Below are 25,539 nucleotides of genomic sequence, written 5' to 3' on the forward strand. Positions count from 1 at the left end.
TGTTGGGACAATCCTGAGTGAGGGGTATGTGCTTCACAGGATAGCCAGTTTTGCACTCTCAGCATTCGGATCCAAACATATGAAGATGCAGGAGAGGGAGAATAATGAAGTCTCCTCAAACTGAGCGACTCCAGCACAAAGCTGGACTGACTGAATGATGGTGGCAGTTTGGCTTATGGGTCATGAGAATAGTAAGCTGAATCCCAATTCACATACTTCTGAAAGTATGCACACCATTGACTGAGATTTGATGCAAAATGGATTGAGACAAATATAATCAAATTCTAAATTCTGAGGTTTATGCATAAAAGGTCATTAAATTAAATACTGCCACAGAGAGAGAATTTGTTTCATATGTTTCAGACTGATTCAAACCATTAACTCTTTCCCTGCCAAACACAGAATTTACTGTTTTCGCTTTTATATACTCGATTGCGCCATTACGCATCTCCTGATTGAGTCTAGAATTGTCTCAATCAAAAACACAGGCGAGGAAAACAGAAATGAGTGATCTCCTATACAAGTATAAGCATATGAAAAATAATGCGATTGTCAACAAAACACAGAATATAAATGTAAACGGCCAAATGTTTCAGAGTAAAATATCAATCCAGGAAGCGGTAAAGGTCTGTGCAAGCTTTGAGAGTGCTGACGGAAGCCATCCACTGCGTCTTTGCTTTGATCATTTTACTGAATGTGATCCAGATGTAGTTTTTGATAAAAATTTGATTATCTCAGCCTTTTGCTCAATTTTTTTTTTTTTTATGAGACATAGCTACATTCAAGTGTTGATGAAAAAAGAAGTCTCAAAGTTAAAATAAAACTGATTTAGTTTAAAAGTAGACTTCTTCATATATATTTATACAACAATGTATTCTGGGGGTCATGAAATTGAAGTAAAAATCATCAAAAATGCAGGTGGTATCTGGCAATTTTTTTTCAAAAATGCTGACAGGGAAAGAGCTAACTTGCTTATTTTATTCATGATGCATTTATTTGATTCACCAAAGAGTACTGTTAATTATTATACTGTTAAGTACTGTTATAAAAGTACCGTCTCAAAGTTATTTTTTTTTTATTAACTAAACTACACTAGTTGTATGTACATTTTTTTATTCACATTACAGAAATATCTCCGAAATAACACTATTGGGATGCTTTCACTTGGTTCAGGTCTTGGTCTGATCCAGAGTTAGATTGATCCCCCTTCCCCTGCACCCACTGATGTGTTCACACAGTAGTTTTCGGTTCTAAACCATACATACAGTCGGCATCTAGTCAAAGTTGGGGGTGTGGTGAGGGCGGAGTCGGCGTGGGGGAAAACACAGTGAACATCGCGTGTATTTGAATGACAAAAATGCACATATTGAGCGCTCATTCCCAGAGACGCGTAGAACAATCGTAGTCTCTTTTAACTTTAATATTCATATACAGTAGTCCATATCGATATTTGATTCATTTTACAGCCCTATTGTAGATGTATTCATTCAAAAATAGCCAAATTCTGTGACATTCAGTTTGTGACTGGATTCCGCGATTCAATCGCTTCGCAAACACAGACGGGGTAATTTATGAATGAAAGTGTAAAAGTTCAGACACAAAACCTAGTTGTTACGTATCCTCATGCTTTTTTAAGTGGGTATATGGAAATCCTTGGTCTACGTCTACTAGGTCTACTAGGTATATGGCGTATCACGTAGACTACACCTCTTAGCGGACGCGTTTTCATGCGAGTTTATGTTCGACACTAGGCTAACGTTACATAGTTTTACTTCAGGTAGAATGATAAGGCTAATTATATATGCATGCCACTTTCTGAAACAACCTTACACAGTTTTGATAACGTTAATAATGAACACGATGTTAATATAGCCTGCCTGTGATGAATGCCGACTGCACACAAACACATTAGTCTTGGGATTCCACAACTTCCCTTGATCATCCTCACAACTTATTGCTTGTAGCCATTTTGTCATCTTTTCCAGTTTTGTATGTTTATTAGGAAGGATGTAGAACTTCAATTCATAATTTGTTAGTTTATTGGAGGTACAGAAAACGATACAGCAACTCGTCGGCATGATTGTCCCGTGTATTTCAATTGGCGCCAAGGCAATGTTTTCAATGTTATCTATGATACAATTGCATCATCAGAGTGGCAGCTGTTTACCCTGTTGCCAGGTATTAGTCTCCAAAGTGCCACCACAAAATGGCACATGCGTTTATTTGTTCTGTCTGTAATGTAAAGGTTCAAAAGAATGTGGGAGTCAATTCCTGCGAGCTGAAATGAGAAATAAATTCTCTCTGCTTGCAGTGCATCAGTCACACTTGTCAGGAAAGTAAATACATACACAGATCTCATTAAAAGTGGTTCAGTGTTTTAATATGATTGCGTACTTTAGCACTTTTTAGGTGAACTCTGGTATGGTTCATTGGTTCATTATCCAAAACAAACCAAACTCTAAAGTCAAATGAGCCCGGGTGCACACCAAATGTTAGTGAGAAAGCCCCCTTTGACACACTACTATCACTACTTTTGCACTGCAGTTTGTGACCTTGTCTTGTATATTATTTATGTATTGTACAGGATGAAAAGTCTGAAAATTGGGATTCATCAAGATGTCCTTTACAAACATGAACACCATGAAAACAACTGGCAGAGGTAAAGCTAAAGTTGGGCTATAGCAAACTTCATAGTTTCATGACTTCAATGTCACCACCAATAAAACTTCAACAACTGTTTCAATCTTTAAAATTTTAGTTGCAATCGTTTGCAAGAGCTATTTTAAAAAACCAGGCTATAAATGCGGACTAGTTAGTAAATGAGTTGACCATTTTATGTCCAAATTATGGATGGCGTATCGAAGATATTATAATATATGGAAATATATATATTTATTTATTACTTGTGTTAACCACAGACCTAGTTTCAGGCATTTCATCAAAAGCCCCATTGATATTGGGACAATGATAATGCCAACTCATTCTGGGTTTAAACACTTATTCCTGCAGCAGTCTATGAATAAATCTCTGAATCCTGATGTGACACAACCGCCCCACTTGGACACTGCAGTCATTATTCTCCCATAAAGGAAAGAGAATCCTCTGGTGAGGATCAAGCGCAAATTCATTTTTACCATTGCAGCAAAATGAATAGTCCACTTCAGTGCAGAATATGGCATGCAAAGTAAAGTTATGTTTCATAAAAATAATATGTACGCAATAATGCTGCTGCTGCTGTTTTGACTGAGGCATGACTGTTGGGACAATCCTGAGTGAGGGGTATGTGCTTCACAGGATAGCCAGTTTTGCACTCTCAGCATTCGGATCCAAACATATGAAGATGCAGGAGAGGGAGAATAATGAAGTCTCCTCAAACTGAGCGACTCCAGCACAAAGCTGGACTGACTGAATGATGGTGGCAGTTTGGCTTATGGGTCATGAGAATAGTAAGCTGAATCCCAATTCACATACTTCTGAAAGTATGCACACCATTGACTGAGATTTGATGCAAAATGGATTGAGACAAATTTAATCAAATTCTGTTTCTATTATTATTATTATTATTATTATTATTCTGTTTCTATTATTAATATTATTATTATTATGCATAAAAGGCCATTAAATTAAATACTGCCACAGAGAGAGAATTTGTTTCATATGTTTCAGACTGATTCAAACCATTAACTCTTTCCCTGCCAAACACAGAATTTACTGTTTTCACTTTTATATACTCGATTGCGCCATTACGCATCTCCTGATTGAGTCTAGAATTGTCTCGATCAAAAACACAGGCGAGGAAAACAGAAATGAGTGATCTCCTATACAAGTATAAGCATATGAAAAATAATGCGATTGTCAACAAAACACAGAATATAAATGTAAACGGCCAAATGTTTCAGAGTAAAATATCAATCCAGGAAGCGGTAAAGGTCTGTGCAAGCTTTGAGAGTGCTGACGGAAACCATCCACTGCGTCTTTGCTTTGATCATTTTACTGAATGTGATCCAGATGTAGTTTTTGATAAAAATTTGATTATCTCAGCCTTTTGCTCAATTTTTTTTTTTTTTATGAGACATAGCTACATTCAAGTGTTGATGAAAAAAGAAGTCTCAAAGTTAAAATAAAACTGATTTAGTTTAAAAGTAGACTTCTTCATATATATTTATACAACAATGTATTCTGGGGGTCATGAAATTGAAGTAAAAATCATCAAAAATGCAGGTGGTATCTGGCAATTTTTTTTCAAAAATGCTGACAGGGAAAGAGCTAACTTGCTTATTTTATTCATGATGCATTTATTTGATTCACCAAAGAGTACTGTTAATTATTATACTGTTAAGTACTGTTATAAAAGTACCGTCTCAAAGTTATTTTTTTTTTTATTAACTAAACTACACTAGTTGTATGTACATTTTTTTATTCACATTACAGAAATATCTCCGAAATAACACTATTGGGATGCTTTCACTTGGTTCAGGTCTTGGTCTGATCCAGAGTTAGATTGATCCCCCTTCCCCTGCACCCACTGATGTGTTCACACAGTAGTTTTCGGTTCTAAACCATACATACAGTCGGCATCTAGTCAAAGTTGGGGGTGTGGTGAGGGCGGAGTCGGCGTGGGGGAAAACACAGTGAACATCGCGTGTATTTGAATGACAAAAATGCACATATTGAGCGCTCATTCCCAGAGACGCGTAGAACAATCGTAGTCTCTTTTAACTTTAATATTCATATACAGTAGTCCATATCGATATTTGATTCATTTTACAGCCCTATTGTAGATGTATTCATTCAAAAATAGCCAAATTCTGTGACATTCAGTTTGTGACTGGATTCCGCGATTCAATCGCTTCGCAAACACAGACGGGGTAATTTATGAATGAAAGTGTAAAAGTTCAGACACAAAACCTAGTTGTTACGTATCCTCATGCTTTTTTAAGTGGGTATATGGAAATCCTTGGTCTACGTCTACTAGGTCTACTAGGTATATGGCGTATCACGTAGACTACACCTCTTAGCGGACGCGTTTTCATGCGAGTTTATGTTCGACACTAGGCTAACGTTACATAGTTTTACTTCAGGTAGAATGATAAGGCTAATTATATATGCATGCCACTTTCTGAAACAACCTTACACAGTTTTGATAACGTTAATAATGAACACGATGTTAATATAGCCTGCCTGTGATGAATGCCGACTGCACACAAACACATTAGTCTTGGGATTCCACAACTTCCCTTGATCATCCTCACAACTTATTGCTTGTAGCCATTTTGTCATCTTTTCCAGTTTTGTATGTTTATTAGGAAGGATGTAGAACTTCAATTCATAATTTGTTAGTTTATTGGAGGTACAGAAAACGATACAGCAACTCGTCGGCATGATTGTCCCGTGTATTTCAATTGGCGCCAAGGCAATGTTTTCAATGTTATCTATGATACAATTGCATCATCAGAGTGGCAGCTGTTTACCCTGTTGCCAGGTATTAGTCTCCAAAGTGCCACCACAAAATGGCACATGCGTTTATTTGTTCTGTCTGTAATGTAAAGGTTCAAAAGAATGTGGGAGTCAATTCCTGCGAGCTGAAATGAGAAATAAATTCTCTCTGCTTGCAGTGCATCAGTCACACTTGTCAGGAAAGTAAATACATACACAGATCTCATTAAAAGTGGTTCAGTGTTTTAATATGATTGCGTACTTTAGCACTTTTTAGGTGAACTCTGGTATGGTTCATTGGTTCATTATCCAAAACAAACCAAACTCTAAAGTCAAATGAGCCCGGGTGCACACCAAATGTTAGTGAGAAAGCCCCCTTTGACACACTACTATCACTACTTTTGCACTGCAGTTTGTGACCTTGTCTTGTATATTATTTATGTATTGTACAGGATGAAAAGTCTGAAAATTGGGATTCATCAAGATGTCCTTTACAAACATGAACACCAAGAAAACAACTGGCAGAGGTAAAACTAAAGTTGGGCTATAGCAAACTTCATAGTTTCATGACTTCAATGTCACCACCAATAAAACTTCAACAACTGTTTCAATCTTTAAAATTTTAGTTGCAATCGTTTGCAAGAGCTATTTTAAAAAACCAGGCTATAAATGCGGACTAGTTAGTAAATGAGTTGACCATTTTATGTCCAAATTATGGATGGCGTATCGAAGATATTATAATATATGGAAATATATATATTTATTTATTACTTGTGTTAACCACAGACCTAGTTTCAGGCATTTCATCAAAAGCCCCATTGATATTGGGACAATGATAATGCCAACTCATTCTGGGTTTAAACACTTATTCCTGCAGCAGTCTATGAATAAATCTCTGAATCCTGATGTGACACAACTGCCCCACTTGGACACTGCAGTCATTATTCTCCCATAAAGGAAAGAGAATCCTCTGGTGAGGATCAAGCGCAAATTCATTTTTACCATTGCAGCAAAATGAATAGTCCACTTCAGTGCAGAATATGGCATGCAAAGTAAAGTTATGTTTCATAAAAATAATATAATAAGACATCTATTGGTATTGGACAGTGTGCACAAACACATTCTCTCAGACTAATAATATACAAACATAGACAAGATATGTCCATTTTCCATGCTTTACACGCCGTGATGTAGACAAAAAGACATTGGTATGTATGTGATTGGGATGGGAGGGACAAAGACGGACAGACAGGAAGCATGGGAGGTTGAGATGACGAGCTTAGGCTAAAGGTGCTGGTTGATCTCATGATACCTGATTCGCTGTTCAGGTGGCTGAGTAGCACATGAGGGACTGTTTGCATTGGATGTAAGGGTCAAGAAGGAAGAAAGGGAAAGGAAAAGGAGGAGGAAAAACATGGGACAGAGGAAAGAGATTATTTGATAGCACTTTCTAAAAGAGGGAGGATAGAGAAAAGGAAAGATTAAGCAGAAGCCACAGGAGAACATGCAAGGAAAGTAGGGGCCAGTAGACCAGGTGATGGGAATAGCCTTGACAGTAAGTTAGTGGTTAAATTATTCAAAATGCAAGTGGCAGCCAGTGGCAAAGTGAACTTTTTCTTTTTGGCTGGCTATGGTTCTCTTTTTGACATAACAGATTTAAGAACAGATTTAAGGTGAATATCCTTAAAGCCGGAGTCACCCGTCGATCGCGGTCGACAAGTCGATCTTGGAAGCATTTTAGGGGTATATCTCTCCAATCAAATAGACTATAGTTTACATATAATGTCTGTAAAACAACCGCCTTCTTTATACTTTCGCCTGGCATCGCAGCGCGAGCCTCAGCTGACTGCGTGCGCACCTCCCAAAACAGATGAGGCATTTATAGTTGACGCAACTGTATTAGGTTGAAAACCAGACCATACAAGTGATTCAGACGTGCAAACTGGGCAGATTCGGCTCAAAGTCAAAATATATTGTATGCTAGTTTCACTAACCTGAGTATTTTCATTTTGTAGTGTTTGAAATATGTTTTAAAAGGGAAAGTGAAACAGTACATTATTGGCTTAGGCCTGTAATTTACTGATTATTGTGATTATATATGAGTAATATGCCTGTGGAAATACTTAATGTTATATTACTGTTGAAAATGTTGAATTATAGTTGACAGTTTGTATAGTTATATACAATTTGTATAGTTAAATATTTCGCTATTGACTAACAGGCAGCAGAGAATGTCAAAGTGTAACTTAATTGTGGCCTTGTTTCTTTTATGATTTTTTGCAAGTGGTAGATCTTGGTTTACATTTGGACTTTGGATGTGATCTTAGGCTTGAAAAGGTTGGTGACCACTGCCTCAAAGTGTCAAGGATATTCACAACTAATCAAACATGTGGATGGAGAAGACAAAAACCCAAACCATTAAACAGTAGTCTTGGTTAATATAATTTTAAGACAGTGGTGAAAGAGTTAACATTTGAAAGATTAGAGAAAGTGAGAAGCTCTCTAGAAGGGAAACGGTCTTCAGGGATAGTCCCTCACTAGAGCGTTCACTTGTGGGTTTGTTAAAGATGAAACACACCCAAAACAGAAACAAAGAACAGAACAAAAAAAGACTGACAAACACACTTAACCGACTCGAAACACAAGGTGGAAATTACCGGATACCCTACCTCTACTGAAATACAAATGTCAATGACAGAATCAGCCAATGAACATTATGCTCTGTTAATGACTCATTCTACATTCACTAATATTTCCACCGAGACAAAAGAAGAATCACAATCATATACAGTGTGTTAGGTGCTTTTCTTGTCTAAACCTACAATTTACGTGCATGAAGTCTGCACTAACAAATACTTTTAATGTATAATGAAAAAAAGGATGATTAATAAGTACAGAAGTACCTAATTTCTAATCTATTTGTTAATCGGCAACATGTAGAACAGGGTTTCTTTGTCAATGAGTAGGAATTGTTTTTTTTTGTACAAAAATAGAAATTATATATATATTTTAAAAAAACGGATATCCTACAATCAACCTTTCAAACATTTTGGGTGTAAAAATGCACTGTTGCAACGGACTATGAATTTTAATAGTTGATCATTACTGTAATTCTACCAAATGCATTGATTTTAAAATTCATAAATTGTAAATATAAAAACCTATAGTCTGATGTTTTAGTCAATATACACTCAGTGGCCACTTTATTAGGCACACCTTGCTAGTACCAGCTTGGACACCTTTTTTCCTTCAGAACTGCCTTAACTCTTTGTGTCACAGATTCAACAAGGTGTTGGAAACATTCCTCAGATATTTTGGTCCATATTGACAGTATGAAGTCAGAGCCATTTTTAAACTTCTAACCCTTATAAATAACACCACAGCAGAATCAAAGTGTTTTTGATTACATTCTGAATTAAATTGTCCAGATGGCACAAATCTTACAGTGTGTGTGCGCGTGTGTGCGCGTGTGTGTGTGTGTGTTTCCATTAGGGAGGGCTGTAATTTTCAGAAGAGAAACAAGAATAGAGACTTACAAAAAGATCAACAGATCTCAGGATTAGATTATTAACCTATGGAGGAAGAATGTGACAAATCACATTAAAATATGAGCATTTTCAAATGAGTCAAGCTGCTTTCGATCACATTCCTCACACTCTCAGAGCACACAAAATCACAAGTGACCGTTGCTAGTGTAATTGTGTTGAGTAAGTCGGAAACACTTCCTGGAATGTCAGAACAACAGCTTAACATGGGTACACTAAAAACTTGGCTTGATTAAAGGGGGGGTGAAATGCTCGTTTTCACTCAATATCCTGTTAATCTTGAGTACCTATAGAGTAGTACTGCATCCTTCATAACTACAAAAAGTCTTTAGTTTTATTATATTCATAAGAGAAAGATAGTCTGTACCGATTTTTCCCGGAAAAACACGACCGGCTGGAGGCGTGACGTGTGGGCGGAGCTAAAGAATCACGAGCGCCAGTAGGATTTTGAGTTGAGAGCGTCTGGAAGCTGTGACTTTACCGTGAGGAAAAAAACATCCAAAACAAACGAGGCTGAAACTGAAAGAGAGCAGCAGCAGCAACGACTCGCTCCGAGTGGGGCTCGAACCCGGGTCTCCGGCCTGGGAGGGGACGCACTAACAAGGAGGCAGAGATATTTGAAGCAGTTTTACTCACCGCCTGCGGTTCCAACACACGATCGTGACCCTTTTTCCTTGGTATTGCATCATCCTTAAATAAACGATACGCAAATCCGTCGTCAAACTGGGCCTTGTTTGTAAAGCAAGCATCTTCGAAATGCAGGGAACAAACAAAAACACTTGCACAACTCCGTTGATGCTCTGTAAAAATAAACTCCATCCACTGGTCCCTTAATGCTGTTTTTTTTTTTTGGTAATTTGTGCAGGGTTGTCTTGGCCTGGCAACCAAAAACACACTTCTTTTGTGACATTTCGCGACGCTCTCGCTCTGATCAGTGAGTCTGTGCTCAGCCTCTCAGTGCTCTGCTATACGGGAGCGCGCACTCTTCCGGCAGAAGTGCCCTCAGGACCCATATAAGGAAATTCCGCTCCATCTAACGTCACACAGAGCCATACTCGAAAAAACTTTCCGAAACTTGTGACAAACCGGAAGGAGTATTTTGGGAACAAAAATGCTCCTTCAAACGTACAACTTAATTTTTGAAACTTTGTCCATGTTTAGCATGGGAATCCAACTCTTTAACAGTGTCAAAAACTCAGTATGCATGAAATAGCATTTCACCCCCCCTTTAAGATTTTTGATTACTGTTAAGATGACTGCTTCTATTCAGACAGGATGCATTAAACTGATCAAAGGTGACAGTTAAGACATTTGAAATGCTATAAAATAGTTCTAATTCAAATAAATGCTATTCTATTTTAAAAATCCTGGAAAAAAACGGATCATAGAGCTGAATGAAGCTGAGGCCTTGGATACAGATTCATGGAGGTGTGAGGTATTACAGCAATAAAGATGACATGCTATTCAAACTTCTGTTCAGTCAAAGGATCTTTAGATTAGGACAAGAGAGATATTTATCCTGAAGACCAGAGAAGATCTGTCACACAGGGCTCATGCCACACAGCATGCTCTTAGAGGAAGACTAGTGTACTTACACGCTGAAGAACGCAGCACTGCACAGCCACACAGGAGATAAATCATATGTTAGTGCAGCGGGTTGCTGATCTGAAACCTGCTTTACTCAAGAATACTGGCTTGATGCTTCGAGTAATAAAGCCAGATCAGCGGTGGATGAATTACAGTTCCTTGTGTTCTTGCTTTGAACAGGCAGTTTTCTCTCTCACTCCTACACCCATCAACGTGTCATATTCCTGCTGCTGTTTTAGATGTTTTGAGTTGTGTGAGAATTTATGACATACATTATTAAACCATCAAAGACATACGTTGATCAACATGACATAAAGATGACATCTCTCTAACAACATGATGCTTTCAGACAAAAATGCAAACAAGAGACCAAATACATATAAACAGTGAAGGTATATAACGGAGGAAGATGATACGATTAAACGCTTAACATTAAAGTGACCTATGAAAAGACAGAAAGAGGACAGATACTTACTGTAGCCCATTCCCTGGACAAAGTACTTGAAGGCCTCAGCGAGTTTACCCGGCTGAAAATAGAAAACATCCACATTTAATACAGGTCCAAACTACATCAAACTGATGCTGTGCCAGACACAATACTGTTGTCTTTTATTCTTACTTGGACAACTTGGGGAAGTCCACCACAATCTGCCATCTGAAGAGAGGAAGGGAACAATAATCAACAGAGATGCAAACTTGAGAAATGGCACAAAGATGTGACCCCAAATCCTTCAAATATAGCTTTAGAATTATTTACAATTGATTTTAGCATAAGGATAAAAAAAGGCAGTTATTTTTTATCTTTTGCTTAAGTGTGTCAGTAGTAAGTATCAGTTTACATTTCCAAACATTTCCTTTTGCCATTAATCGTAATAATCTAGTGAGATTTTTGTCTGCACAAGGAGTCTGACAACAGCCAGTGCTCCACACAGAGATCTGATCTTTGAAAAAAAAAAAAAAAAACCTGAGTCAGACTAAATCCAGACTGTGGCATTGCCTCCAAGACAATTGACTGAAGAAACCTACCTTTAAAGTTACAGTACTGTGAAAAGATTTAGTCTGTGAGAAGGCTTTCAGAAGTAATGTCAGACATTAACTTCTATTAACTACATTTAATTTACATATGGTGTGACCACCCTTTGCATTTAAAATCACTTTCATTGTAGGTGCACTTGCACAATGTTTTTCAGGTAGCTTTGCAGGTGGGTTTCTTCAAACGTCTGGAGATGTTGTCACAGTTCTTCTGGATTTTGTCTAAGATTCTTCATGACTGATTGACTTCTGACAGGATTAGCGATGGCGAAACCGCAAACATTTTATTTGTTGACAGATGTACGTTACAAGTGACCCAAACTCTCAGCACATGCAGAGATGGAGTTTGTGTGGTGCTACATTTACTGGAAACCACTCTCTCTTTTGTGTAAAAGAGCTCAGTGCAGCTCATTCTTGACAACTAAAAACCTCAGTTTTTTCAAATTCAGTCTACACAAAGATGAGAGTTTGCATCCTTGAATTAAAACATTGCTCTAGGAGGAAAAAGCTGACATGCCTTGAGTAAAGTAGTCTTGGTTGGATTTAGCCTTGAGTTGCATTCAACCTGTAAAAAAAAACAAAGATAAAATCCCAGCTGGTCAGTTTAGAAACAAAATGGAAGGTATAGACAGATAAAATGACCATCTCTACACTAAACCAAATGGTTTGCCCAGCATAAGTGGGTCAAGTCTCACTTTAAAGTACCACACTTAGTCAAATTCAGAAGGTGTTCACTAAGTGCACATTAACCTGTTACTGCATTAAGGATTTTATTACAGATAGAATTGAAGTTTTGGACAATCAGGATCCAAGACCAGAAGCATATTATAGTTATTCAGGAGTGCTTTACAACAAGCACAAGTGCATAAGACCTTATGATGCACAGCCCCTTTAAGGATGTGATGTCACTGGAACACTCTGAACAGAAATGTATGGAGAAATAATGAGCATGATGGGCCTTTTAGAAAGCACACTGTGTTCTCTACCATTGCTCATAGATGCAATGGCAATGTTCTTGATTAGTCACTCACCACAGCCTCTACCGCTGGTGACGTGTCACCAACTATTAGCAAGGCAGGACACCTAAACGGTAAGAGAAGACAGACATAAAGGTCTAAGGAAGAGAAGTCACAATGATTTACAGCCAAAACGGACAAAAACAGAACCAAACAACCTACTTCAGCGTTTTGACCGTATTTTCATTAAGTCCCAGGACAGGCCTCTCAATCTCCAGATCTCGCCGACTGTAATATGCAAATGAAAATGTTTATCAAGATCAGCTCATATGACAATGATCCGTACATGAACTGATAATGTCACCTGTTGTAGGAGTGGCAGAAGAGAGCCAGGTTGTCCTGATTGATGTCCTGTGCGATGTGCAGACGATATGTTTGAATGATCTCCTGGTTCTCTGTCAGCTCGTCCTGAGATACAAAAACTCATGAACTGGGTGAATCATCTTATAGATGCGGAGGTGAGTGTCATATTTAATGCCTACCGTGCTGAAATGGTGTTCCATCACAATGTCTACTAGATTGCTGGTCCATCCAGATAACTACAACAGAAAAACACATGGAAATGTTTAGTGAAAAGCACAATGTTTGAAGATCAAATAAATCGTGTTCCCAGCACCTCCACTGATTTGAGCACCTTTAATTATTGTAGCATTAGCATTCTGACCTTAAGGTTATTATGAGCTTTACAACAGGGAAATCTTTAAGAAGATCAACTATGCTAATCTGTTGAGAAATCTTAAGTATGGAGGAACGGTTAGGGTTAGCTTTTGTTAAGAATGAAAGGACAGGATATCTTAATTACACATAATAGTGTATAAAGAAAATAAAAAATAAAATTAATGGCATGCACTGTTGATAACACTAAAATGCAAATGCAACTAAAATGGTATATATATTTTTTTTTTTTTTTAAGAAAAGCATCCAAGGCAATACTAAGATTACTGTAAAAACTACTGTGGCAGACTAAAGCATTATGTGCCTATTAACAAAAAACTGCACCTTTGGAGATACAACAGCTTGTTGTTGGGGCAGTATGAGTATCATATTTTTAGTGTCATTTATTTAACCATTTAATAATTTTCTGCACAAAATAAACATGCTGATTAGACATTCAGTGCATTCAAAATGTTACCTTGGAGGCAGCCCAGTCAATCCAGCCCTTAGCACAGGGGTCCACATTGATGAGAACCAACCCCTCCACCAGAGCAGGCTCATTCAGCTAAGAGAATGGGAAGATTACATGGATTAGTCCATCATTATGGCTCATACTGACTGAGAGGATTAGGTGCTAGACTTGTAGATGATCGAACAGTCTAAAGACACAGATTCTTAACTTCTTGTGGTATTGTTTCCTATAGTCAGTGTCATGTGACAGTCGAACACATTGTGATTGGCCTGGGAGCACAAAATACCACAGAAAACTTGATTAAAAAAAATATATATTTTCTCTTGTGCATCAGTGCATACTATTCTAAAGAGCAATCTTCAATTTTTTTTTTTCATCAAATAGGTATAAATACTTCTGCATCTGCAACATCTTTCCTTTATGGTGGACATTACCAACTTTGCTTGTTACTGGTAAAAGTTTATTTATGCTAAAAGGCAAATAGCTGTTTAAAGGGATCGGTTCAAACAAGAATGAAAACTCTTGCCCTCGTCTGCATCATGCTCTCCCAAACCTGTATGACTTAATTTCTTATTCTGAACAAATATAATTTGAATACTAATAAAACATCCGTAATAAAACATGCCTCACACAGCTCCGGGGGGTGAATAAAGGCCTCCTATAGCACATTACAGATGTGCGCACTTTATTTCACGTCTTCTGGACTCATTACAAAAAGCACCCACTTACCCCATTGTAAAGCTTAGAGGGGCAAGGGGAATTTTTAATATAATTCCAATTGGATTCTTCTGAAAGAAGAAAGTCATATACACCAAGGGTGCCTCGAAGGTGAGTACATCACAGGCTAATTTACATTTTTGGTTAAACTAACCCTAAGACCCTGAAAAAGCATATCAACTTATGGAAAATTGGCATGTGATGTCCCCTTCGATGCATGAATGAATTAACACATTTCCCCAGAAGTCATACAGTTTTCCAACAAATGAAGGTCAATATATGATATTATTAGATTTATTTATAGATTTATTTATAACTTTGCTTCTGCCACCTTATGGCAATAGATTTACACTTTGAAATAGGTAGTCTGTCATTATAACAGTTGCTCATTGGAAAATGATGGCAAATGCCCTTCATTGTGTTTGCACTTATTAATGTTGCTGCCTGCCAGCTTCAATCATCAATAAAATGTTGTTCCATATTTTTTTTGTATATCGTCATGAATATCATTATCACAAATATTCTTGAAATATCGTGATATAATTTGGAGGTTATATCGCCCACCCCTAGTACTCTGTTTCACCATTGAAATAAGCCTGCTACAGAAAATGGCTTGAGAAAAGTAAAGACATGGGAAAGGGATCACTTTACAAATTGCTTTAAAGGTCTGAGAAAGTCAACTTTAACCTCAGAAGTGACCAAGCAAAAATTTCCACCTAAATGTGACCTATATATCAACACCTTAATCAAGTTCGTAATATCTCAGTGTCCAAAACACTAACTTACTGCAAGGGCTCACACTTGGTTTTACCAAAGAAATTCAGCTACAGGCAGCCATGTGAACTTATCAAGTCTTGTTACAGTGATCGTGATGGAAAAAAATTCAGGTTTCACACCTCTTCTTTTTCCTCTCAGCATAATGCTCTGCACCAGACATTCAGAGAAATGCAAGCCCTCGAGGCAGCACTCACATGACCACATGTCTACGGACAAGCATGTGACAAGCAAATTATAATACAAATGATTTTAAGTATATGGTGCCAAAGTTTTTCTGTAGGAGTGTGTTTGTTCAAATCGGCCATCTTACATCACAGAACCCAATAAGCCAGTGGTAGAAATATTATAAATGAGCAATGCAAGGTGCATGAAAGTGTGAGGAGCTGGACTGAAGATTCTTTAGTTCAGTTGAGAAAAATACCATTTATCACTTTATACCTTGATAATAACCAGCAGGAGACATGAGACTGAGTGTGTGTTTATGATGGTATCTATCCTCAGCGTTCATGTTTGTGCGTAGATGGTGAATAAGAGCTTTGTGTAGGGTGAGAGTGTGAATGCATGCGTGAACGGAGTCTCAAAGGAGGTGTAGGGGATTTATTGAAGACTGACGTCAGATGGTTTTACTGCAGACGGACTTCGAGGATCTTCTTTCAGCTGCTCAATTAAACATCTAATGGTGCATTTTTTACAAGCTACTCCAACTAACGGTTAGATATTACAACATACAATGACTGATCGGTCATTACAGCAAAATAAAAGGGAAGATATTTGACTTACAGCCAGTCTAGTGAGGATATAAGCTCCCGCGCCCACACCGATACCAATCACACTGTTGATCCTGTGAAAGCAGGATCATTCATATTGCTTATTAATTAGCATATATTCTGATAAAATTACACAAATTATTAGAGGCTTTAATAGAAGCCATGATTTCTTAAACATGAGGCATTTATTTATTTATTTGTACTGAGTTAGTGATCATGTACAGACTGATTGAGGTCTGGGCTCACTTTAGCTGGGTCAGAACTGAGGGCAGCATCTCGGCAAGCTCATCCATGGTTGGGTACTGGTACCTGATGAAAAGAGGAAGGTGAGAGTGACAAATTAGTGAAAACACTGTCAGTAGCAAATGTGTGGGTTTTCACCATGGTTGAATAGATGGAGCCTCATCTGTGCATTGCATGCTATCTACAATCACTAGGGTTGGCAACCCAAGTTTCCCACAACTGTACATGCAGTCGCACCTTTGATAAATGTGCACGTCTTTTTGTGCACGTTTTTTTTGTCTTTTTGCACCTGCTGCCACTAAATAAATAGACTGCTATTTATATATAAGTATAAGGGTTAGATTATTTAGTGTACAGGTCATTTCAAGAGTGATAAAGTGATAGAAAATATTTATTTTCATGCATTTTAAATGTTTGAAAATGTGTAAACCACTCATTGCATCACACTATCTCCTGACTGCATTATTATTTGTAAAATAGGGGGGTTTATGGAGAGTATGCACATTTAGGAAAATGAACAAGTGTCTCAGCCCTCAAGGGACTATATGGCCAACCAGCTTATTCCTGTCCTGCTTGAAAAGCAAAATGTTACTGATAATGTGAGAAACATCAACTTTGAAGCACGTGATTGATGGACTAGCATTACTCAACATTACTTACTACCTTCCAGCAACACTACATTCAATGAAGGTAAAACAGGTAAAAAAATACTTAAGTAACCAATGTAAACTTGAGGGCTTAATATGGACAAGGGAGAGAGAGAGAGCAAGAAGCGCTCGTGTTGTTTGAAGACTGTTAATGCGCGTGCAGCCGGGCCTTTCTCTCGTACGCGCCCCGTCATTCTATTCTACATCACTCACCGATCAAATATGGCTTTGACAGCCGGCAGGAAAAGATCAATGCAGAAAAACCCCTGGATTGGTTATATAACCATGATATGTAAAAATTGATAGCCTGAATGCACTGTAAGTCGCTTTGGATAAAAGCGTCTGCTAAATGCATAAATTTAATTTAATTTAACAACCTTGGACAGAATGTTGATCTGGTTTATAGATATATATATATAAACAATTTTTAAATTTACATTTTACAGTTAGACTGCACTGCTTTGCACGTTGTATGCTATATATAGATATAAAAAGTCTTTCGGTAGTTTGCCTTACCCGGTTGGGAATGGAGGGGCAGATTCTTGCTGGCCTGGAGCATCAACATGGACCACAGCAAAGTGCTGGGTGATTTCCTGCATGTCCTCGAAGTTAAACAGTGTGTTGAAACATGACTTATCTACATCGCAAGAGAAAAACAAAGACAATTCAAGCATTTTTCAGAAATTATCATCAAAGAGAAAAATGGTACCCTGCATACCAGAATCAGATGCATGTGATTACTTTGGGTGCATTTACACTTGGCATTGACGTGTGATCACCATGATCCAAGTAAGTAGATCGGATCATCAGTCAATCAGAACACGGCCCGTTTACACTTGGCAACAGCAACTGACTTTTCTATCTGGATAACCGATCTGATCTGTCTTTACCACGTAATATTTAAATAAGCCTGCAGAGAATGGCCCAGTGCAAAGTCAACTAGAAGTGGTGGGTCTTCTTTTGAAAAGCATTTTCAGTTGCGGGACATTTTTTAAAATCAAAGATAATTGTAGGAGTCCCACTAGTCTCCACACGGGTGTTCTTCTTTTTTCTTTTGACAATTCGCGAGAGAGGTGGTGCCGTTTTTGGTGATATCAGCCTGTGAATACAGACATGATGGCTGGATTGTGTTTACATGACACTGAGATCTGATCACAATGCATCCTCGACTACCTCTGGACCAGGACACGCTGATCGCACATTTTTTGTGTAACTTGTCAGTGAACTACGGCTGTGTGTAGTAAATGTTGCTCCATCTGAAAGCACGTGATGATGATTTATTGTGGATTACAAAACCGGCTTTCCCTACAAAATGTGCATGATAATCGCATTTGATTAATCATGCAGCCCTACTTTACACCTCTGGTTCCTCCAAGAACAAGGTTGAGAAATGCTCATCTAAAAAAAATACAAAAAAAACAATACCTCTCCGTGCTTTAAGTAGGTGAGCTGTATAATGATATATATAAACTAAAATATATGGGACAACTTACGGTTGAGTCCAATGTCATGATAGGTGAGAATGACCGGTCTGTTGCCTTTAGGAGTCCCTCTCAAAGTCACATGAAGGACACCGTGAACAGTCTCAATGTCATGCTCCTGCAACAAATCAGAAGATGACGTGAATTAATAACAGAAGTGCAAAGGTGTCAACTCTTTGAGCATAGAGCTGTTTGAATTCATTCCTGCAATGTCTGCATTAAAACACAGACTGAAAGGTTTACATAAGTGGTCTTTAAACTTGTTCTTTGTAAGGAAATATCTGCTCATCCAGTCAAATAGCATCTCTAAAACAGGTAATAATTAACTCAAAAAAAAAAACAAAAATGCACGTCATTGTCTGATTTAATCAGCCCCTTGTGTTTCACTGTGGTGTAGGTTTTGGCCCACCCTTGATGTTGTTTGTTGTTGCACATCACCACAACAACCACAGCATCACGTCTATGCGTCAAATAAAAAAAAAATCTGAAATGGACAGCTCGGCTACAAGACAACAAACAGGATGAGGCTTGAACCACAAGAATGAGGTGTGAGGCTAACAGCACTACTCAAGGACTCCTAAGGAGAAAAGAGCAGCAGGTCCGGCTCTAATCTCATTCCACACACAGCATGAGGACCAAACGCAGCTCTGACCTGCACTGGGGCATGCATGTTTGTTTATATAAGAAGAAAACCATCTCTCTCTACAGTAGTAATGTAGTGTAGAATAGTTAAGTCTTAAGCAGATCTAGAAATCATACTAGCAGCTGACACCTGAAGCAAACCACACAGTACCCACTAAAAGCAGCAGATTTAAAAATAGACCAGGCGGTTATACACACATATTGCTCTCCCTGATCTCATGTTAGGTGACTGTTGTGTGATCTTGATGCACTGTTCAGTCTCCAGAAACAGGTGTTTCTACAGTGCTGCCATTTCTACACTGGACGTGAGCAGCACACTGTGACATGACAAAACCTGATCACTCGCCTTTATAACCAAAGCGGCCTACGATGGAAACAGCCGTTGAAAATGCTCCATCATTTGAAGGACACCCGGTTTCTATTTGAAGCTGCACAACAACTCTCCATCTGAAATAAAACCGTTTTGTCTGAAAAAAAAAAAAAACTAATGTATTTGTGAACCGACTAATATGCATTTTATATATGTTTCTATAACTCTAGTTGAGATGCTTTTGATCAATTTAATGCATCCTTTCCAAATAAAAGTATTAATTACTTGAACAAAAATGCATGCATGCAATACAAACATTGTATAAAATTGTTTTGCTACTTTAAAAATTATAGTTTATCAAACAGGACAGTCACTCTTTTGTGTAACCAGGAAAATTAAATCATAAGTACGTAAAACAGCAACAATATAATCACTTCTGACACCGCATGGTCAGTTGCTATTAGTCTTTTTCATCTTAATCCAAGAACCTAGCAACAATAAGATTTCGTTTCTAAGACAACACAACACCACAGCAGCCAACCAGCAGCAGCAGGACAGAGATGGAAAAGCAGGCAGCTTGGATCGAGCTAAAGGTAGATGTGCCTGAGGGCAGCTCAGAAACGTGTCAGGGATCTGTCAGAGACGGCAGTGCTCTGATAAGGATGGAAGAAAGAGAACAAGGTGAACTTGATGAAGAGGTTGACAGCAGTAAAAAGTTCAGATCTCATCTGTTTGTCTGTAAACAGCAGAGACAAAATCAGCTATTAAGAAGTTACTACACCTGCGCAGTGCGCTCAAATTAGGCATGCCATTTTTTAAAGATCTGTTCAAAAGTAAAACAGTAAGGTTGTGATTTAAGTAGGAAATGTGACTGTCCTGAAGTTACTGTCTACATAATCAAGTCAATTCATTTTAGTAACTGAAGATGTATGTGGCTTTGTAAAAAGTCATTGGGTCTCATTCATGAAACACGAGCAGAACGAATTTTTGTGTAAATCGTGTGTAAAGTGGTTCTGGCGTAAATTTTCGGATTCATTAAAATGTTTGTATTTTCCAAATGTTAGTTGGTACGAAATAAATCTACACCTGCTCCCAGCCACGCGTAAATAGTGCTTTTAACATCTGAATGTTTTGCTCTTTAATACGGATGCATTTTAATTCACCTTAATCGGGTACATATTTACACAGCATTTTGAAAAAAATATTATATATAGTAATTACATACGTTTTTTCTTTTCACTTCTGGGACTGTTCGATTAACAGATGAAACTCCATTAACAGCATCTGTAATATGCTGCCAAGCTTTCTTTCTTAGGACCTGATACGCCACTATGTATACGCTTGAAAATAAAACGTGGCGTTTTGAGTGAACTTCTGATAATAAAACTTCAATTTCTGTAGCTGAGAATTTTTTTTATTTTTCATTCGCTTTTTAGAAGACATGTTGAAATCCTTCGTTTGGTGTCATAGTATGATACCCATATATAGTTGTCAGTCAGATTTAATGGGCGGGATTTATGGTAATTGAGAATGAGCGTGCACGCGCGTCCCATTTACGACTGATTGGAATTCATTAACACACACACACACACACACATTTCACTATCACATCTGATGTTTTACGAAGTATTTGTGAATCAGGAGAAGAGTTTTCGGGAAGGTCTCTTTCCGCGCAAATCACTCACATATTTACTCGTATATTTACGAATGTTTCATGAATGAGACCCATTATAACAAACAAAATCTTATTGCATCATCATGCACTGCTAAAAAACAAAGTTACGTAAAGGCACCTATTATGCCAAATTCACTTTCACATGTTTTGGCAAATGTGTGTTGGCAGTGTGTCCACAACCACACTATAATAATAAAAAATCCACCTGCTCTTTTTTTGTAATCTCCATATATCATTAGCAGCGTCTCAGAGCTTACCGATCACAGAAACTGTAAATTGCGACATCACAATTTATCTGCTTAATCTAGCTGGGACCCCACCCTAAATGAGCCATATACAGCTCACTCAGGGTGGTGCTACAGCATTCAAATGCAGCATTAAAGTAAGAAATATCTTCTTATTGAGGCTATAGACGTTATTCAGTCCAGAGCAGTGAGTAATTCTCTGCTTTTATTTTAATCTTTGGGTCATATTAATAGCACAGACAGCAGCAGGTACTGCATATTACGCTGCTGTCACTTAATACACAGATCTAATATAAACCTGATTTCTTTCCAAAGATGTTTACCTTCACAAACATAAACTGTTTTTGAAACTAATGCGCAGGGCTTGAATTTTAATAAAATGTAAAAATTCCCTATTTATGATAATTCATAAACTATATAGTGGCGATTGGCCAATCATTACTTGGTACTGTAACATGCTGGTCACAAACGGAAGCAAATTTTTTTTTATTTTTGGCGCAAAATGTTCTTTAAAAAGACGACAATTGTGCTAATTATTTTATACAACAGTGCATTGATTTTAATGGTTCAATAAATCATTTATTAAAACATGGACTTGGACTTGCTGCCACCTAATGCTGCTTTTATTGTCAACATTATCCATGACAGGCCTAAATAAATAATTGTTAATTTAATAAATTAATTTAATAAATTTTTCAAAATTACACAAATTTTTTAATCATTATGTAAAATTAGCTACAGGAGTTTTTTTTTTTTTTTTTTTAGTTAGAAGCTGTAAATTCACCCCTATTCTAGAAAAGAGGGGCCGGAAGCAGCAGCTCATTTTCTAATACAGCATGTTTCTGCTTCCAATCAAAATGATATAATAAATGAGCTGTGGGGTATTTTGAGCTGAAACCTCACACACACATTCTGGAGACACCTGAGACTTATGGAGCATTATGTCGGATACATCATATTTATGAGTTAAATGCACATGAACGCCACCACAAAGTCTTCCGAGTTCCAAAGTCAAAGAGTTTCCGAGTAGGTGCATGTCAGTGAGAAACATGACAGACTCGATGGATCGATGGCTGCAACGTTTGTTGTTGATGGTAATTTTTTAGTTGAAATTGATAGACAGGATTCCAATATAACAATTAATAAAGGCATCATAAATTACTTAAATTTTTTTTTTAAATGCAGTTAAGTTTACAAATCCTTATTGTATTTTCTTGTAATTTATTAAAAGAAGGTACACCGTGATCTTGTGCTGACTAAACTGACTTGAACACACCGACTCCGTAATTATGACTTGTCAACTCGTAAGTACGAACTTCCCAGGAGGACTTGAACACAGCATTATATTACACATTGTAAAAAGGGCATATTAGGTGCCCTTTAAAAGGTAGAACATTATTCAAATTATTTTTAAAACCTGGAACAAATCAAGAAATTGTATTAATATTAATTATATTGTTAAATATATTAAGACTACTGTATATTACACATGATTATTAGTGGTGGGCATAGATTATTTTTTTTAAATGGCTCATTCGAATTGCGTTGCATATTTTTTTACGCACCCATGTTAACGGATTCCAGTTGCGTTCCAGGAGCGTTGCGTCTGCAGCGGTCCAGCGATCGTTTACGTACCGAGTAGTGGACTGCAAACGCGTCCTGTGTGAAAGAACATCGAGTCCGTGCTGCACCACATACGCACTGCAGATGGATTATGTGTGAAACAGACGTGAGCAGAGGGCCGTAGCTGGGGTCAGCGGGGACCCGGTGAAGGTTGTACCAGTGGGCCCTGTTTGAAATTGTTTAATTTGTATGTTCGTTTATTTTTATTTATTTGTTCTATTTACACAATGTTTAAGTTTTTTTTTCAAGTTTATAGGTGTCAAGGTACAGAAACTGAATAATTAAATGTAAAATAGCACTGGATAGTCTTTAATGTAAAAATGAAATATACAATCAAACCTACATTTATTCAGACACCTTCAACATTTCTCACATTATTACAGTTTTGCTATATATATAAAAAATTATATCTGGTGTCGGAATAATTTTGGGGTTGACTGTTAAAACTACAAAGTAATTCAGTCAAGAGCAGTGAGTGATTTTCATTTTAATTTTCTTGGATTAACATTACAGCAGCCAGTAGCTAAATTAGGCGCGGTCACTTTAAGAGACGATGAACGCATCCAATATAACACACATCCTATTTTTTCCTCAACTGTTTACTTTTTCACTCAAGAAATAACTGACAGTTTTTTCGAGCATACTTTAAGGCGGATATTTTGACATATTTTGTATGTATTTGTCGGCACAAGAGCAAAAAGAAGCAAATTCGATGTTCAAGTGTTTTGAGACGCCTTTCTCTGCATGAGCCCTGAACACCAGAACACCGCGAGAATTGAATTGGGCTCTTTCACATATTTTTGTTTGTTCAAACTGTGATTTGTATTTGTTCGTTCAGGAGCAGGAGGGACTTCGGGGAGAACTTCGCAGAAGAGAGCTCTGTTCAGTGTCGCTGTCCGTGATACGCGGCTCTCTCTTTCTCTCCGCAACCAAAACAGCGCGCGTGTAACTTTCGTGACAATGCGCAGCAGTGGACCATCAACTGTCCTGAGCATCTTTTTAGGCTGGCCTCAGCCAGTCGGTTATATCAAATATCAAGGTGAAAGTCATCATAGCTTGCTTAGTATAGACCCAGCTCCCAACACAACTTTGAGAATAGATTAACGACGATATATTTTTTAATCGCCCGATAAGAGTCTCCCGTTAACGCAGCACATTAACACCGATAATGCCCCACCACTAATTATTATATTATTATTATTACTTTTATGCAGTTTGCAGATTTTTATTTGCATATAACTTACAATGCATATACAGCTATACACTATCAGTTCATGATAGCATATTGTTTGCTTGCTGAAATACAGGAAAGAATGAATCACAATTCTAATAATTATTATTATTGTCTTGAAGAGAAGACAGATTTGTGATGTCAACCAAAAGCAAAGTTGTTAAAAATGTAAAGCATTTTATATATATATATATATTTTTTTTTTTTTTTTTTTTTAGAAAAATGATGCAGATTATTTAGAACATGCACAACAAAAACCTGGAATGTGTGTCAAGTTAATTATATTATATATGCATTATGAATTACATATGCTATACATTATCAGTGGCAGTAGTAATTGTAACACTGCAATAAGATTTTATTTGTTAATTTAATATGTATTCGTACATGAATTAAATGCTGAACGAAGATTAATAAATGGTGTATAAGTATTGTTTGTTAACTAACATGGCTAACTAATGCCAACAAATTACATTATTATTAATAACCATTTCTTTGCATTTATTTATTTCTTTATTTTATGCATTTGGCAGATTGGTTCACAGCATGCAATAATACTATTACTGCTAATAATTATTACTATTATTAACAGCAACAAGAGGGAGTGCAATTTACATAAAGGGACAAATTATTCTTGGAAAATCCTTGCTCCCTCTTTTTAAAACATTGCTACCCAAAGGTTTGGATGTGCAACGCCTACTAAAATGTACCATAAATTGTAAATAGTGCATCAACACCAACAGTGATGCTTCAACCAACGGAGTGGCCATCATACAGCTTCACCGTCATCACTAACACACACACACACACACACACTCAAAGGCCTCTCTATGACACTTACAGACACACAAAAGCACATAAATGGCACACACATCCGTAAACAACCATCAGGCGAAAGACAGATAACGCCCATCATTCACCCACACCTACGACACGACTCAAACTCCATCAGCACTCATGCACAGACGTGAGAGTGTGAGCAGATCACGTCTGCAAAGTTCCTGCTGCTGCTTTGGAGGGAAAGCAACAGGCTACATCGACACAGTCTTTCTGTTAACACTCACCACACTGCTCACTGCACAGAAAACCTGGTTGATGTCCAGCACTGCCGTCATGTTTCATCCAGCGATCAAGAACAGACGCTTTCTCCTGGTCCCTCTTCTCACTCTCCTCAGAGAGAGGGGCGGTGGCACGAGGTAAGGGAGGGCACAGCCACGATTAACAGAAGCAAGACCGACGGCTTTGAACACCCACCAATAACAAATAAAAGCCTTTTCCCCTCTCAATAGTAAGAGGATAGTGAGAGGATAAAAGAGAGATCCAAAGCAAAGCAGATGTATAATGCCTGGCGAGTGTGTTTTTGAGAGAGGAGGGCACTCAAGCTGCTCTAATTGGATTTACAGGGTCAGGTGGAGGGGGTGGGGTGTATAAATCTCTGC

At 37.7% G+C, this 25,539-nt stretch overlaps 1 protein-coding gene across 7 annotated transcripts in view; it reads right to left on the reverse strand.

Annotated features, from left to right (window-relative positions):
- Positions 1 to 25,539, reverse strand: part of LOC128011201 (protein NDRG3-like) — a 73,868-nt gene that overhangs the window by 1,519 nt on the left and 46,810 nt on the right. For 2 of the 7 annotated variants that reach the window (XM_052593367.1, XM_052593368.1), the window contains exons 4-17: positions 18,387 to 18,492; positions 17,410 to 17,530; positions 16,250 to 16,312; positions 16,017 to 16,077; positions 13,749 to 13,835; positions 13,099 to 13,155; positions 12,921 to 13,024; positions 12,779 to 12,844; positions 12,632 to 12,683; positions 12,118 to 12,165; positions 11,188 to 11,223; positions 11,044 to 11,095; positions 10,577 to 10,594; positions 6,749 to 6,787 (exon numbers count right to left, since the gene is read on the reverse strand). In XM_052593367.1, coding sequence (XP_052449327.1) covers positions 6,749 to 6,787; positions 10,577 to 10,594; positions 11,044 to 11,095; positions 11,188 to 11,223; positions 12,118 to 12,165; positions 12,632 to 12,683; positions 12,779 to 12,844; positions 12,921 to 13,024; positions 13,099 to 13,155; positions 13,749 to 13,835; positions 16,017 to 16,077; positions 16,250 to 16,312; positions 17,410 to 17,530; positions 18,387 to 18,492 — 910 coding nt within the window. Of the gene's footprint in view, positions 1 to 6,748; positions 6,788 to 8,988; positions 9,009 to 10,576; positions 10,595 to 11,043; positions 11,096 to 11,187; positions 11,224 to 12,117; positions 12,166 to 12,631; positions 12,684 to 12,778; positions 12,845 to 12,920; positions 13,025 to 13,098; positions 13,156 to 13,748; positions 13,836 to 16,016; positions 16,078 to 16,249; positions 16,313 to 17,409; positions 17,531 to 18,386; positions 18,493 to 25,164; positions 25,418 to 25,539 lie in introns of those variants that run through there. The other 5 variants (XM_052593370.1, XM_052593373.1, XM_052593372.1 and 2 more) reach the window with 5 other exon arrangements.

The sequence above is a fragment of the Carassius gibelio genome, chromosome B23 (genome assembly GCF_023724105.1).
Source record: "Carassius gibelio isolate Cgi1373 ecotype wild population from Czech Republic chromosome B23, carGib1.2-hapl.c, whole genome shotgun sequence".
In the NCBI taxonomy this organism is placed as follows: domain Eukaryota; kingdom Metazoa; phylum Chordata; class Actinopteri; order Cypriniformes; family Cyprinidae; genus Carassius; species Carassius gibelio.